Genomic DNA, 16082 nt, shown 5'->3' on the forward strand with positions numbered 1-16082 from the left:
AACAACGTGAATGAAATGAAGAAAGACGCTTTAAAGATGAGAAAGACGAGTGCGTTGAAACTTACGCAGCCACATCCACTAATCGTCGAAAAGACAGCCACAGTAAGACGTTGAAGTAGCGCCGTTCTGAACAAGGGTTCTGATGAGGTAGGCTACCATTTTCATTTTGAAAATGCAATGTTTGAATGATTAGGGTTTAGAATTTTTTGTTGCTCTTGATTGTTGTTTATGGTTTTATTGTAGTGAAAGATTGAGAGTTTCAGTTGACAATGTTCTATTTTTGTGAACCTGTCATGATTGCATGCTCTATTTTATTGAATAATTAGTTATTCTCTTCTAGAAATTTTTTTATGACGACAGGAATGGATGATTTTTAGTGTTAGGGTTCATCACAGGGATAGATTTTGTTGTGATAAGGGTAAAACTGAGTATGTTGATGGTGAGGTGACAATAGTTGACTGGTGTGATAGAGATAGATGGAGTGTTATGGAGACTTATGATGTGGTTGAAAATTTTGGGTTCATTGCTGAGAATATTGGGATACTGTAGTATAAAGATACTCAGATAGGATTAGAAGGGTTGAAGATATTGAGAGGTGATGAAGGAGCAATAGAAATAACAAATATAAATATAAATTACCAAAAAATGGCAAGGTTGATTTGTATATAGTGCATAAGGCTTTGGTCCTTGATGATTTCTGTTATGACGTTGATTATTTAGATGTTAATGGTGGGAGTAAGATTGTCGAGGAAGAGTGTGTGGAACCTAATAATGGGCCAAGTAATAAGGCCCAAAATATATGAGTGGAAGCCCAAGGTGGAGAGGTGGAGATGGAGATGGAGATGGAGGCCCAAATTCATAATGTCCATTTAAAAGTTGAGGGAGTCCAGAATATTGTTGATGTACAAGAGGAAGAGGAAGACAATGATGAGAAGAATAACAAAGAAGAGAATGACTGTTATGACCCGGATTATGAGACTAATTCTGACCTTCATTTTAGTAATAGTGGAGGTTATTATTGTGGAGATGATGGGCTATTTGATGTTGATATAACAATTAAAGAGATGCACTAATAAGGAAGTATAAGAAAAGTAGCCAATGAGCCTTAGCTCACATGGCATATCTCCTCCTCTCCACTCTAAAGGTCTAGGATTCAAACTCTAGAGATTGCAATTGAGGAAAAATGTGGTAAAAGTGTGAAGAGTACATGGGTGTGTTGTGTATCTAGAATTGGAGGTTGTCTAATCTATTTGGATACCTAGTGGAACAACTCAATCTAAATCCTTAACCCTAAATTCTAACACCCAACAAAAAGGACACAAAAAATTTTAGCCACCAAAACCAATTAGGATGCTTAGGAGCAACTCAATTTCAAGTGCACAAGGTCAATTCTCATCACAAAGAAGTCAAATTCAAAGTGCTCTCATTGGATCATAGTTGCACCCCAATTATTTAGTGTACGTTATTTAGGAATCATTTTGTTAATGCTTTATGTTATTTAGTGATCATTTTTATAATGACTTATGTTATTTTGATAAAGACTTGTGTAATGGATCATTTTATGCATTTTTTATTAGTGCACTGGTGAGATTGTGTCTTATTATATTTGTCTATATTATCTAAGATGATTGGTAACAATAGAGTGTCCGAAACTATTTTAGTTCTATCAGGGATATTTTTGAAATATAAAACAAAGTTCAGGGACAATTTCATTAAGAAGTTTTCGTGATGAGTACATTTTTGAAACTTATTACACATTTCCATACTACTACTACTTCTACTAATTACAAATAAAACATAAAAATCTCCATAAACCAACCCACATCATCAAAGATGCCAACCACCAACAATTTGTATTTACCATAAGCTAATTTAACTTCCAAAGAGAAAATCCTCATCTTTAATCTTGAAAAAATCCATAAAAACATATCAAAATAAAAGCATCAAAACTTACATTAAAATATACACAGTCCCAAAATCTTTGATCGAAATTCTCTGATGTCTTTGACCATCTCAGCATAAAAGATTCATCACAATTGCATATAAATGTTTGCCATCGCCTATTGCTTTTTTTAATGATGTAAAACTTTGAGAAACCATGAGTTAAAATTTCTTTCTCGTTTTCACAGAGAGGGAAGAAGTAGTAGAGTAGAAGTGAATTCTAAGATTTATATTGGAATTTTTATTATTTAATTTTTTGATAAAAATTTAAAAAAAATTAAAAAACCATTTTTTAAATGACTCAAATACCTAATTGCCACATCAGAAGAGATGCTATTTTGTCACATCACTAACATCTGTTAATGAACAATGTTAACGCTCAGTAGTAGAATTGATACAAATTGAAAACTTATAGGACAAAATTAAGACAAATTAAAATTTAAGAATATTTTTAAAAGTTTTAGCAAACTTCAAAAACAAAAAATATACGTTACCCAAAAAAAATATTATAGTACTTCAAATATTTGCAATTTAGGTAGAAAGCATAACTGCATAAAAGCCAGTTAAATCTAGTCATAGCATTCATAAAGAGTGTCGTGGAACAGATCATAAACTTTACGAGAAATTGTTAAAATGACAGAATTTACAACTAAGGCAACTAGTGAACTACTTTTTTTTTTTTTTTAATGGCAGTTCTATTCACAAGGATGATGGTGGTAGTGAATATTTCATATCAGCACCCCAAATGTGTTCTCCCCGCTGTACGTCATATACAGGAATCCATCTTCATCCTTATTTTCCTCGTATATTGCAGACATCATAGCCGCTGCAAGAACACAGAGACCAAAACTCAATTCACAAGATTGACTTCGGGGTTAACCATTACAAAGGATTAATAATAGAATGATTATCCATTTAAATTACCTGTTGGAGGTAAAACGTTCTTGACAAAAATGAAGATGGCCTTCTCAGGACTGAGTTTGATTCTCTTTCGTACCACATACACGAACTGACATTCTAAGAAGATTAGTGCAATTGACAAAGAGCAAAAGAATATCAAGAATTCAATGCATCTGAACTTCAAAGGCTGTCATAGGCAAATGAAAGCAGCGAGCTTAGATATGCCCATAACTGCCAAAGATCCAAGTTCTGCAACCACTTTTGCTAACTAATTTTCTACAAATTCAAGGAGTATTTATCAAAACACTTCATTTTCTTTTTAATTGTGGAAGGAGGTGCATCGAGGCAAAAGAGGGTCATCCAACCTCCTAGGATTTATAATGAAGGCTGAGACACTAAGTCAAAAGCCTGTTGAAGAAGATGAAATAATAAGCACATGCAAATGATCAGAATGAAGAATACACAGAGATAACTCCAATTTATACTACACATACAATTTCAACAATCTCTTATCATCAGTTTTACAAGAGAAGCATCAATCAAAATCTTGCAATGTTGATATCTATCAGTAGGATTTCACAACAATGAAACCATAGAATGCACATAATGATGTCAATTATGCTTAGCGCGCTGATGATCCCTGTTTTCATCAACTCATTACATTATTGAGTTTTCTATATTCATTGCTATTAGTAAGCAAAGAACTTAACGCAGCTTCCAGAGTGATCAACTTCAAGTAAGAGCAAGTCTCAATATTTTAACTTCAACGCACAATATTTCAGAAAATCTTAATGTAGAAAGTAGTGAGAAGAAATTCAAGAAACTAACTTTTTCTTGTCAATCTCAGGAACATCACTCTTCTCAGCTCTTTCAACAATCACCTACACCCAAAAGGTTAACCAAATTAATCATCATGAAGTGGGATTATCATGACACATACAAACAACAGAAACCAAATCTTACTGGAATTCTATCAGGATACTTTTCCCTAATGCGTGATGCTTCAGCCTGTCTCCTTTCTGACACACAATGTTAGCAAAATCAGAGGACATTAGTGGGCTGATATATTCTGTATAGTAATCATAACCAACATAGCAGACATCACGAGAAAAGCCAACTTAATGCATTAAAAGAAAACAATTTTTTTAACGAATTTCCAAAATTTACCGAGTAAAGCTCAGATGATGATCATGATGACCTAATTTTCTCGAAATTTTGGAGCAAAAAAGAAAGATGCTACATGTTTCCCCGAATTACAAAATATTCAATCCAAATGAAACCCATGATGAGGAAAATTAAAGAAGCAATAAAGGCAGAATATGCGAGAGGGATATTAAACGAACCAATAGGGTGTTCCATCTTGAATGAACTCTTAGCCATGGCAATAATTCTGCAGCGCAAAACGGGAGTTAGGGTTTTCTATGATTTGGATTCGAAAGAAGGGGAAAGTGGAGGAATTTAAAACTGAAAAAGAGGAAATTAGGGATTGTTTACCGGGAGGAGAGAGAATTGAAGAAAAATATCCAAAATAAAAGCAATCAAAAACCCTTCTTTTGTTCCGAATTTGAGAATTCGAGTTTTGAGAAATACGAATGTGCTACTTTAATTTAACGACACCGTTTGTTGGATACCGAAACCAAGGATTACCTATTTAAACAAATAGGCCCAACAAAAACCAAATAAAATAAGAGTTGTTACATATCCAATTATTTTTTCACTTAAATTTATTTAAGTATACCACTAAAAAAAGTCGTCAAAAATTACTGCTATTAAAAGAGCGTGATTACATAAGCTAACTTTTTTTCTTCTTCTTCTCATACTCGTTTACGCATAGAGCTTCTTTTTTATCTTCTTTTTTGTTTTCCTCTTCTTCCTTATTCTTTTTCGCGTTCTTTTTTCTTCATGTATTTTTTCTTTATCGTCATTCTTTTGTTGTTGTTGCTACTGTATTTTCTTTTCTTTTCTTCTTTTTCTCCCTGGTGAAGAAGCAGTAGAAAGAGTTTTGAATTGTGCAGAACAGAAATGAAGCGAAATTCAAAAATGAATTGAAATTATATTTAGAATAAACCAAAAATTAAATTTAGAATGTAAACTCCTTTTAAAACAAGCGCAGACTAAATGCACCTTATTTAAATCCAAAATAAATCAAAATGTACCTTATTTAAATCCAGAATAAATCAAAATTACTTAATGATTGTGACACACAAACTTAATTCGAAAATAAACACAAACAAAATTGAATCATGAACAAAAACACATCCGAATCCATCAAGTGATTTTGCAGCATTATGTGTTTCTTCTTCTTTATTTGATTAGATGAACAAGACAAGAAAAGAAGAACATAATAGAGAAATTTTAAGGAATTTTTTCTTCTTATTTCTTTCTTTCTTGTTTAATTTTAGGGTAGTGCTAGGGAGCCAATGACTTAAGTGTACAATGTGTACAATAGGCTAAACCTTTGGTCCATGAATAAAATGAACATCACCTACATTATCTAGAATAATCATCCGAATACCAGGGATAATAAACATCTCATCCTAAAAACTTAAGTTAATTTTGGAGTTCACCAAGAATCGAACCTTTGACCTTCCGGATCTAAAACTCTAATACCATGTCATGAACCCACTCATCCCAAAAGCGTAACCTGACAGGACAATGTAACACTAATGATCATATCTCTAATACTTCCTAAACTTCCATTGTACACATTGTACGCTTAGACCATTGGCTCCCTATTTTCTTCTCTTTTTCTTGGTTTTATTCCTCTCAAAATAGTGAAACAAGAAGAATCATAACAAAATAATTCACCAAAAATAAACTAAAATTATATTCACAAATGAATTGAAATTATATTTAGAACGAACTGAAATTACTTAATGATTTCAGTTCATTCTAAATATAATTTTAGTTCATTTATAAATATAATTTCGGTTTATTTCTGTTTTGCACAATTCAAAACTCTTCCTCCTCACATTCTAATACTTCTTCACCAAGGAGAGCAGGAGAAAAAGAAAAAAAATATAGCAGCAACAACAACAAAAGAATGACGATAAGGAGAAAATACATGAAGAAGAAATACCGCGAAAAAGGAAGGAGAATGAGGAGGAGGAGAAACGCAAAGAAGAATGCGAAAAAGAAGAAGCTCCGCAGGTACATGAATTTGAAACAAGAAAAAGGAGAAGGAGTGCATGCCTCTAAATTACTTGGATAAACTTTAATATTAAAATTGTTTGGATGTGGAGAATAGTTCATAAAATAAACCTTTATTTCAAATAATAATAATAATAATAATAAATTATTTTTAAAGTATATAAAGTTTTACTTAATTTTAACTGAATTTTTATAGTTTAAAAAATCTATATAGTTTAAAAAATCTATAGTCGAACTTGACTCTTCTCATACCAAAATCAAGCTACTCACCATTGCACTAATCTATTTTCTTAGTATCATTCATGCTTTTTATAGTATATATTGCATGTTATATAATATCCTAACTAATACATATATATATACACAAAAATACTTAATTCAATATTTTTTATATTCACATTTTTTAAACTAATTATTTTTTAATTGAAGTACAAATTAATTAAATTTAAAATAAAAAATAATAATTAATATAAAAATAAAATAAAAATTACTTATTCGTAAAAAAATAAATTTATATATAATTATTTAATTATATAAAAATATTCAGACTTTAAAATTACTCTTCGGATATAGTTCATAGATTGTTATTCTTATTGTGTCCAATAAAATACTATTATAGTAATACGAACTAATTTTATGTCTATCTTTCTATTAGTTATTTATAGAATTTGAGACTTAATTGTTCTTAAAATGTTAGTAAAAATATGTATTTCAAATTTTAATTTTATGTTTTTGACTATTTTATATTTTTAATTTACATGAGACCAATTTTACCGGTTAGACCAATAATTCATCAGTTAAACTAATAAATCAGTAAACCAGTAATTTAATCGGTTTGATCAAAACTTCGGTTCTGACCACTATAGTTTTAGCCACCATTATTTTGGACTGAGGTTTTTATTTTATTTTAATATTTTTGGCAGCAGGACTGAGATTTTCAATTAGAATTTAGAAACCCATATAGTTCAAAGAAAGAAATCCAAAAATCACATTCAATTATTTTGGCGAACTAAAAAAAGCCCAACATAAATAACAAATTCCTTGCCAAGACATATATTCATTTTGTCCAAAAAAAAATATTCATTGAACCTGCCCATCACAAATATTAAGGCCCATCCTGACCAAAAAAAGGCCCATAAAATTCAGACAAAACAAACAATGACATCACAAGTTTCTACAGCACATATTTTATTCAACAAATTTTTTAAATTGTTTATGTTTATATTTTTAATAGAATGATGCTTTCATAAAAGAGAATATAAATTTTTTTATTATAATTCAATCATTTTTTAGTATCAATGATATTTAACTAAATCTCAAAAGGCTATAATTAATTTTGATATATTCCTAAAGTAAACCTCTTTTTACGTAAATATTTAATTATATATTAGTATATTACAAGATTAGTAGCACAAATAATTTTTAAATAATGTTTTACAAGTAGAAACTAGAAACATATTACGACATTACACTTTTATATTAAAAAAATATTAAAATGAATAGGACAAATTATTGAGACTTCTTTTAATGTTGATATTGCGTTTACTTGTAACAGTCAACTCTAAATACAGTAATTCAGTTAATTTTAGGTACAAAATGAACTAATAAAAAATATAGTAATGCAGTAAGAATATAATAAATTGGAAATAAGTACCAAATCAAGTTATAATACATATATTTTGTAACAAATTCATATTTGTAATAGTTCAAAAATAAAACAAAGCAAAAAAGGTGAAACCTTGTACAGTTTGGAGGCAGAGCGACAAACAAAGGATGAATGAGGATGTGATTAGATTGTAAAAATAGAAATTTGTCATTATAAAACTATACAAATAAGTAACCTTTCAAATCATAACTAGCAAGTTCAATCTATCCTATAACCATATTAGTTTCAATCTGCAGAGTATGTGGGTAAATGCTATCTCATAACAGAAGAGATATATTCTTATATTTTTTAAAATTTATTTTTGTTTGTTTGGCCTTTGAAACACAAGTTGTATTATAGTTGGATAAAAATATATTAATGGCTAGATTAGTTATCCATGTCACATTTATGTTAAACAATGAAATATTTGTTGAGGATATTAAATTTTCATGAATCTGAATTTGATTGAAAAAATGCCGTGAATAAAAATGTAAAATTATCAAAATTAAATAAGATAAAATATATTATATGATAGAAAATGTATGGCTTGATTTTTTTTTTCTTTTGAGTCAATGAATCTCATCAAGTTTCTTTTAAAAAAAAAATATGTTAGAGCAGTTAACTAGCTGAGAGACAAGAACAAGAATTGATTAAGCAAAGAAAAAATAATAAAATAGAAAAAAGTCAAATTGGTGACAAACACTAAAATGTAATATTGCTATTATTAATCTCATCATGGCTTATTTAAACGATTTTATGCCTTATTCAAGGGTAATCCAAAGACGAAATTGGAAGACAAATTTAAAGAGGAACTTCTATGACTATAATAATGTTTGTAGAAGCTGTTAGAAAGAGGAGAGGGAGTAATAGGAAAAATGTTTATGAGTATTTAAGTTGTATAGAATGATATAATATAAAAGAAGATTTATAGGTGTTAAGAGAATCGAAATAATAAAGACATAATATCTTATAATAAATATTTAAATATATTAAATAATGCTAATTAATCTAATTGATTCTAATTATACTCTAATATGAACAATTCAGGAGAAGAAGTGTATTTTGGTCTTATATAGAAGAAAATAAATATTTACATGAGTACTTATTTATATATATATTAGTGTTCTCATACAGTAGGTAAGCTTAGTTTTATTCCTCTGCTTTGCTAGACCATTCTATTACAATACATATCACTACTACTAAAGGTTGCTTCCCTTAGGTTAGGTAACACCTTCCCTCAAGTTAGGACAGCAAATGTCTTGGAGTCCTAACTTGCCAACAAGTGTAGAAAAGGTTCCTGGGGCTAAAGGTTTTGTCAACAAATCTGCAATCTGTTCATGTGTTGATATAGGCATCAAGTGGATTAATTTCTCTAGTATTTTGTCTCTAACCACATGACAATCTACCTCTATATGTTTGGTCCTCTCATGGAACACGGGGTTGGTTGCTATGTGAATGGCAGCTTGGCTATCGCAGTACAAATTGATAGGCTCAGTGTAGTCCAATCCTATGTCGCTGAATATCTTTTTAATCCATATTGTTTCACAGGTTGCTGATGCGAGAGCTCTATACTCTGCTTCCGCTGATGATGATGCCACTGTTGTTTGTTTCTTGCTTTTCCAAGAGACAATTGAGTTTCCAATGTAAAAGCAATATGCAGTTATAGACCTTCTCGAGTCCGAGCAAGCAGCCCAATCCGAATCGCTAAAGCCTGTAACACGCAAATCAGACTGAGAAGGAAAGAAAAGGCCCTTTGCTGGTGCAGATTTAATGTACCTTAAGATACGATGAGCAGCCCTAAGATGAAAATCAGTAGGTTTGTCCAGAAATTGACTCAATTTTCCGACTGCAAAGCTAATGTCAGGTCTGGTGTTTGTCAAGTACAGCAGTTTACCAATCAGTTTTCTGTATTCAGCATTATCAGGTAAGGAACTCCCCACATCTTTTGTCAACTTGCCATTGTAATCCATAGGAGTTGAGATAGGTTTGCAGTCCTCAAAACCAGCTTTTCTTAGCAAGTCCAAAGCATACTTCCTTTGGTATAATGCAACTCCCTGTTTGCTTCGAGCAACTTCCATTCCCAAAAAAAATTTCAGGTCACCAATGTCTTTAATTTTGAAACAAGCATTTAGTAGTGCTTTAATGGAGTCAATCTCAACTAGATCATTTCCAGCTAGAACCACATCATCTACATAGATTAAGAGAGCTGTGAAACCACTGGCTTGTGATTTTGTAAAGAGACTATGATCTGACTTGGACTGATGGTAGCCGTTCTCGAGCAAGACTGATTTCAACTTGTTATTCCATTGTCGGCTCGCTTGTTTGAGGCCATACAGTGACTTCTTCAGTTTGCAGACCGTGTTAGGGGGAGCCTCTAATCCTTGGGGCACTTTCATATAGACTTCTTCCTCCAATTCGCCATGTAAAAAGGCTGTGTTCACATCAATTTGCTTCAAGAACTAGTCTTTGGCAGCAGCAATGGCTAACACAATCCTTAAGGTACTGAGCTTGAGAACAGGGCTGAATGTGTTCAAGTAATCCACCCCAGGGACTTGGGTGAAACCTTTAGCAACCAATCTTGCCTTGTGTCTCTCTATGCTGCCATCCGGGTTATGTTTGAGTTTGAAAACCCATTTGTACCCGATGGCCTTTTTGCCAGGTGGAAGGGAAGTAATTTGCCATGTCTGGAGATGCTCAAAGGCATCAAGTTCTGCTTTAATAGCACTTCGCCAACTCTCATGAGTTATTGCTTCATCATATCATCTAGGTTCTTTGTCTGTGGAGATGGCTAGGGAAAACTTCTTGTGTGATGCAGAAAGTGCACTATAAGAAATATACTGTGAGATTGAATATGCACTGGATGGTGATGTTGAAAGATTCATACACTGAAAGTCTCTAAGGTGACTTGGTCTTCTTCTTTCTCTAATGGACCGTCTTAGTGCAATGGGTTGATGGGATTGTGCATTATTGTTTAGAGTGTCTTGGGATATATGTGGTCTAGATGAGGGTGCTGAGTGTACTTCAGATGCATGAAATATTAGAATCTAATGTGGCAGTATCATGATATGTTTGTGATGTAGGACTAATATTATATGCAGTGTGTGACTCAGGTGTAAATGATGCAGTTTGTTGATGATGCAAATGCTAAGGGATCGACTTGTGCCAAAGGTCTCATAGAGGGTGTTTGTTGTTGTTCTTCTGAAGTAAGAAAAGGTAAAAAATTTTCATAAAACTTAACATCTCTTGATAGAAATATCTCCTTTGATTTTATATCAAGTAGAATAAATCCTTTAGTACCTTCCCTGAAACCAAGAAAGATACATTTTCTTGCCCGTGGATCTAATTTCTTCCTTCCTGCAGTAATTGTATTTGCATATGCTAAACAGCCAAAAATTTTTAGATCAGAGATAGATGGCAAAGAATTGTATAAAAGTTGATAAGGGGACATATCATGTAAGAGAGGTGAGGGGATCCTATTTATCAGGACAACTGCATGAGAGGCAGCATAATTCCAATAACACTTGGGCAAATTTGATTGAAATATCAAGGCCCTTGTTACTGCTAGGATATGTTGGTGTTTCCTCTCAACAATTCCATTTTGTTGAGGGGTCTCCACACATGTTCTCTGATGTAGGATCCCAGTGCATGCATAAAATTCATTCATGTTAAATTCAGCACCATTGTCACTTCTTGTAGTCTTAATTGATTGTCCAACATTGTGTTTTTACAAAATTGACAAAAGATTGCAAGAGATATGAAGTTTTAGATTTTACTTTCATAAACCGAATCCAAGTGTATCTAGATTTATCATCTACAATGGTTAAAAAATACCTATGACCACTTGTGGATGGAACTGACAGAGGACCCCATATGTCTACATGAATCATTTCTAAATATGAATCTGAGACTTTATTGCTAGTAGCAAACGGCAACTTTCGTTGCTTAGCCAAATGACATGCATTACATGGGGAGTTTGAGTTATTGTATGAAATGAAATGATAATTTTTCTGCATGAGCCTAAGACTATGTAAAAGTAAATGTCCTAATCTGTAGTGCCACATATCTTCATCTTGAATGCTTTGAAAAGACATAATGCATGAATGTGTGTTGTGCAAGGAGTTAACGTTTAGTGTATAAAGTCCTTCAACAACTTCAGCTGTGCTAATCATCTTCTTGGAGCTGCAGTCCTGTATCTCACATGATTTTTCAGAAAAATTCATGATGCAGTGTAAAGAGGCTGTGAGTTTGGACACTGAGATTAGCTTGAAGTTAAAAGTGGGTATATACAATGCATTGACAAGATGCAATTTTTCAGAAAATATGATAGTTCCAATTATGTTGCTTGTGGTGTATGAACCATCTGGCAATTTTACCATAATTGGATCTATGATTTGATAATTTTGAAAGTCTTCAAGGGAGTATGATACATGGTCCGTGGCACCTGTATCAATCACCCATGACGTGCACTTATTTTTCGAAATAGCTAAGGTCTTAATACTGGTTTTGAAATGCAAAATGTGTACCAGATTACCTTGATGAGGGTGTGATCTCTGCTGTGTCACAATCTGATTTGTGCTATGAATATTCTTTACCTCATGTTTGTTTAAAAGTGCTAATAAGGCTTCTCTTTGACTTGCAGTCAATCCAGAGCTAACATTTTCAACCTCTTCTAACTGTGTCCTGAGCTCTTCATTTGCTTCCTCAGGATCTGCTGTGGCCATGATGTTTACAGCAGTTTCTCCACCATATTTTTGCCACAAATGTGGTGGAAGGCCGTGCTTCTTGTAGCACGTATCAACCATGTGTCCTAGTTTGCCGCAGTGTGTGCATTGTGGCTTGCCTCTTCCTCGCCCTCCAGCTTGGTGTCTACCTCCCCTACCTCTCCCTCTCCCTCTGCCTTGACTAGGGTCCAATGTGTTCGAAGGAGCTGTAGAGTATGCAAGCAGTTTGGTGTCTGAGATAGGCTCCAAGCTGTGAGTTTGTCTTTCTTGCTGCGTGAGCATCGAAAACACTGTGTTGATGTTGGGAAGTGGCTCCATCAGCATAATTTGCGATCTTACTCCTGCATATTGTTCGTTTAATCCTCTAAGAAATTTTGTTACCTGGTCTTCAACCCTGTACCTTCTGACTGTGCCCAAGCCACATGAACATTTAACTTCGCAAGCACATGAGGGTATCGATCGAAAGTCATCAATTTCCTCCCAAATCGATCTCAACTTTGTAAAATAGCTTGTAACATCCATGTCCCCCTGCCTAAGCGTATACAGTTCCTCATACAATTCAGCTACTCTAAACTTGTCTCCTTGATAATACCTATGCTTTAAATCTGCCCACAGGTCACTGGCTATATGGTTTCAAATGACTGATTGAGAAATGCTTGCACTAAGCGAAAGATTGATCCATGCAATCACATAGGTGTTGCATCTCTTCCAGGCCTCAAACAGATTATCACTACTATCAGGTTTTGGCAGACTACCATCTATGAATTTCAGTTTATTCTTAGATTCCAGTGCTAAAAGCATAGCTCGACTCCAAGGTCCATAGTTCTTTCCATCTAAAATGACATTAGTAAGGGGAATACCAGGACTTTCAGAAGGATGGAGATAATAGGGGCTCGTGTGGTCTCCAGTCGTGTTGATTGTGCTTCGTGTCAATTGCGCTTGGATTGATGCAATTTGACTCAAGACTTCCGTAATCGTGCGCAAATCTAGGTTGGATGATGGTGAATTTGAGATTCCACCATGCGGTTCCGCCATTGATGATTCAAATCTTGTTGTTATGCAAGATTCAAACACTATGCTTTTTGTGAGTAATCAAAGACACAGAGATCAGGATTTCTTCCCCTAATTCTTGTCTATTCGTGCGCCACTCTCTGAGTCCACGCTCACCGCCCCATGTTGAAGGTGCGGTTGAAGTAGGAAGAGAAGGTGCACTTTAAGAAGTGTGCAAGAAAGGTGAAAGAAGAGTGAGAACCTGATTCAACATAATGGCAAAACTCAAGGCCATTGGCTGCTATACATATATATATTAGTGTTCTCATACAGTAGGTAAGCTTAGTTTTATTCCTCTGCTTTGCTGGACCATTCTATTACAATACATATCACTACTACTAAAGGTTGCTTCCCTTAGGTTAGGTAACAGTAAACAAGGGAGAGCAGCTGGAGGAGAAGGCTATAATAGTGCTTAATTGTTCTAAGTTTATCATAAAGCATATTTACTTGATTAGTGTATGGTAGAATTATTTTCACCAATTTTTGAGACAATATGAAAACATAGATCATTAACCTTATCATTAACTAGGATAGACTAAGAAGCATGCAAATAAAGTCGCATAAGTAACCTCTGGTCTCAAATCACCAACAAATATATTGTAGTGCCCTGATGATTTTAAAATAAAACGAAAACTAATTAACAACTAAAAATAAAAAAGAAAAAGAACACCCCCAAAAAGGAACAAAATAAAATCATCATAAATCAAATATCAAGATTCAGGAGGTTCAAAAATTCAAATAAAATTAAATAAGAATGTTTCTGAATTTGAATTTAGAAAAAATAGAGATAAAATTTGAACAACATTAATCGATCAACAAACAAACAAATTAAATTGGGACAAAAAATAGCGGAAAAGAACGAACCAAAAAGAGAGAAGCAGAAGCGATCAAGCAGCGCACAATAGGACAAGGGAGAAGGATGCCGACGACGACACCAGGACAGATGAATGGGAAGGATGCCAATGACGATACGGATATGCACGGCGGAGTGAGAAAACTTTGACAAGCCCTTTTGCTTTTCTTTCACGCGCGGAAGCTACAAGGTCGAGGGATCAAATCAATGACGGGGAAGAGTCACGGCGGCAATATATCTCAAAGCTGGTGATCAATGCTTTTGCTCCCCTAGGATTTGCACGAAACGAATGACGCCAAACTCTTTTGCCAAAAATTTTAATAAACTGACCAAAATTAAATGTTATTTGTGGTGGTTTGGCCACCAAATTTCTGCTATTCTTATCCATTGTCAACAAAACATGAAAATACTATTAAAATCGTTACTATTCCGTCAATTTGTGACGATTTAAAAAATTGCTGACAATTTTTCATCATAATTTACCATTTATCTTGTAGTGGTATATATATAATTTTTTAAAATTTAGATCACTTTATACTCCTTTTTTATTTTTAGATAATTGTTCTTGTATATTATACATATATAGATGATAAATGTAATTTTTGTTTTGGAAACAGATGATAAATGTAGTTTAGGAATGAGTATAGAGAATTAATTTTTGAATTAGTTAATATTAGTGGTTTTTATTTTAAATTATTTCTTAACTTTTGTTTTTTTTAAAGAATTTAGGGTTTAAGACTAGAATTTAGAGTTAAAAATTTTAAATTAAAAAATAAATTAAAAATTAAATGATATTACCTGAAAAGATTAATACTTAATTAGTTAAACTCTTTAAGAATGCGATGTGTAATATCACTTTATTGCCTTATTATATATTTGCACAATAGTAATTTGATTTAAATATTTTTTCTTCTTCTTTCAAAATAGTCTTCTGTGTCTACATATATAAGATGTTTTCTTGTACTATTCCTAAACTTTGAATTTGAAACTATTTATTTTTCATATATTTTTATTACGCACACATATATATGATGAAAATTCAAAAATAATTAATTTTATGTGAAGTTGATAGTTAAAAGTCGTTAAATATTAATTTTTAACTATTAATTTTACATAAAATTAAATATAATTTTTTGGTATTTGCTACGGTACGATGATAAATTTATACGTACCGATATATTTAAAATATGGACAAATAATAACAAGTCACGTGAAATTTATTTTTTACATCAGTATTTAATTTTTTTTAAATATATATTATACCACCACTTTTATTAATACACCCCTTTAATTAAATAAAAAAATATATTTTTTATTTAATTTTATAAAAGTCTTAAACATTCTTCCTTTATTTGATTAGACAAAAATATCCTTTTAAATTAATAAAATTTTAGAATTCAATTAATCTTAATTTTATAATTTCAAATAATTTGAATAACAAAACAAAAACATATCAAAAAAATAAAAAATCAAAATCTATCAGTTGGATTAATGGATCATTCAATTGGAAATGATAACAAAATGCATAGGCTGTTATCAACAGATCGATTAAACATATGCAAATTATTCCATGAACGGAACAGGGGGGTACACGTCACACCATGATTTTGAATCAGAAGAGAGATCTCAAGAAATGGCAAAAAAAAATGGGATTATCAACAGACCCTTAGAACAACTCCAACGGTTCAAAAATTATGAACCTCATTTACTGTGTGTCAGTAAAAAGGGAGGCTCTACCATTAGAGCAAATAAATAATGAGGCCCTTCACAAATTTTGAAGCAGGTGAATCCCTGCTCAGAGGGACTCGGACTCTCTCAAAGA

The 16082-nt window shown here is 32.6% G+C and overlaps 1 protein-coding gene and 1 long non-coding RNA gene across 2 annotated transcripts; both read right to left on the reverse strand.

The window, feature by feature from the left end:
• Positions 1-2488: 2488 nt before the first annotated feature.
• LOC127739736 (uncharacterized) lies at positions 2489-2956 on the reverse strand. Its single transcript, XR_008001975.1, has 2 exons — positions 2866-2956; positions 2489-2767 (listed from the first exon to the last, which is right to left on the reverse strand). It is a non-coding gene; the product is annotated as an uncharacterized LOC127739736 (long non-coding RNA).
• A 5900-nt stretch (positions 2957-8856) lies between these two features.
• On the reverse strand, positions 8857-10032 carry LOC107461951 (uncharacterized mitochondrial protein AtMg00810-like). Its single transcript, XM_016080504.1, has one exon. It carries the CDS (start codon positions 10030-10032, stop codon positions 8857-8859), a length of 1176 nt encoding a protein of 391 aa, XP_015935990.1.
• Between the last annotated feature and the right edge of the window lie 6050 nt (positions 10033-16082).

The sequence above is a fragment of the Arachis duranensis genome, chromosome 8 (assembly GCF_000817695.3).
Source record: "Arachis duranensis cultivar V14167 chromosome 8, aradu.V14167.gnm2.J7QH, whole genome shotgun sequence".
In the NCBI taxonomy this organism is placed as follows: Eukaryota; Viridiplantae; Streptophyta; class Magnoliopsida; order Fabales; family Fabaceae; genus Arachis; species Arachis duranensis.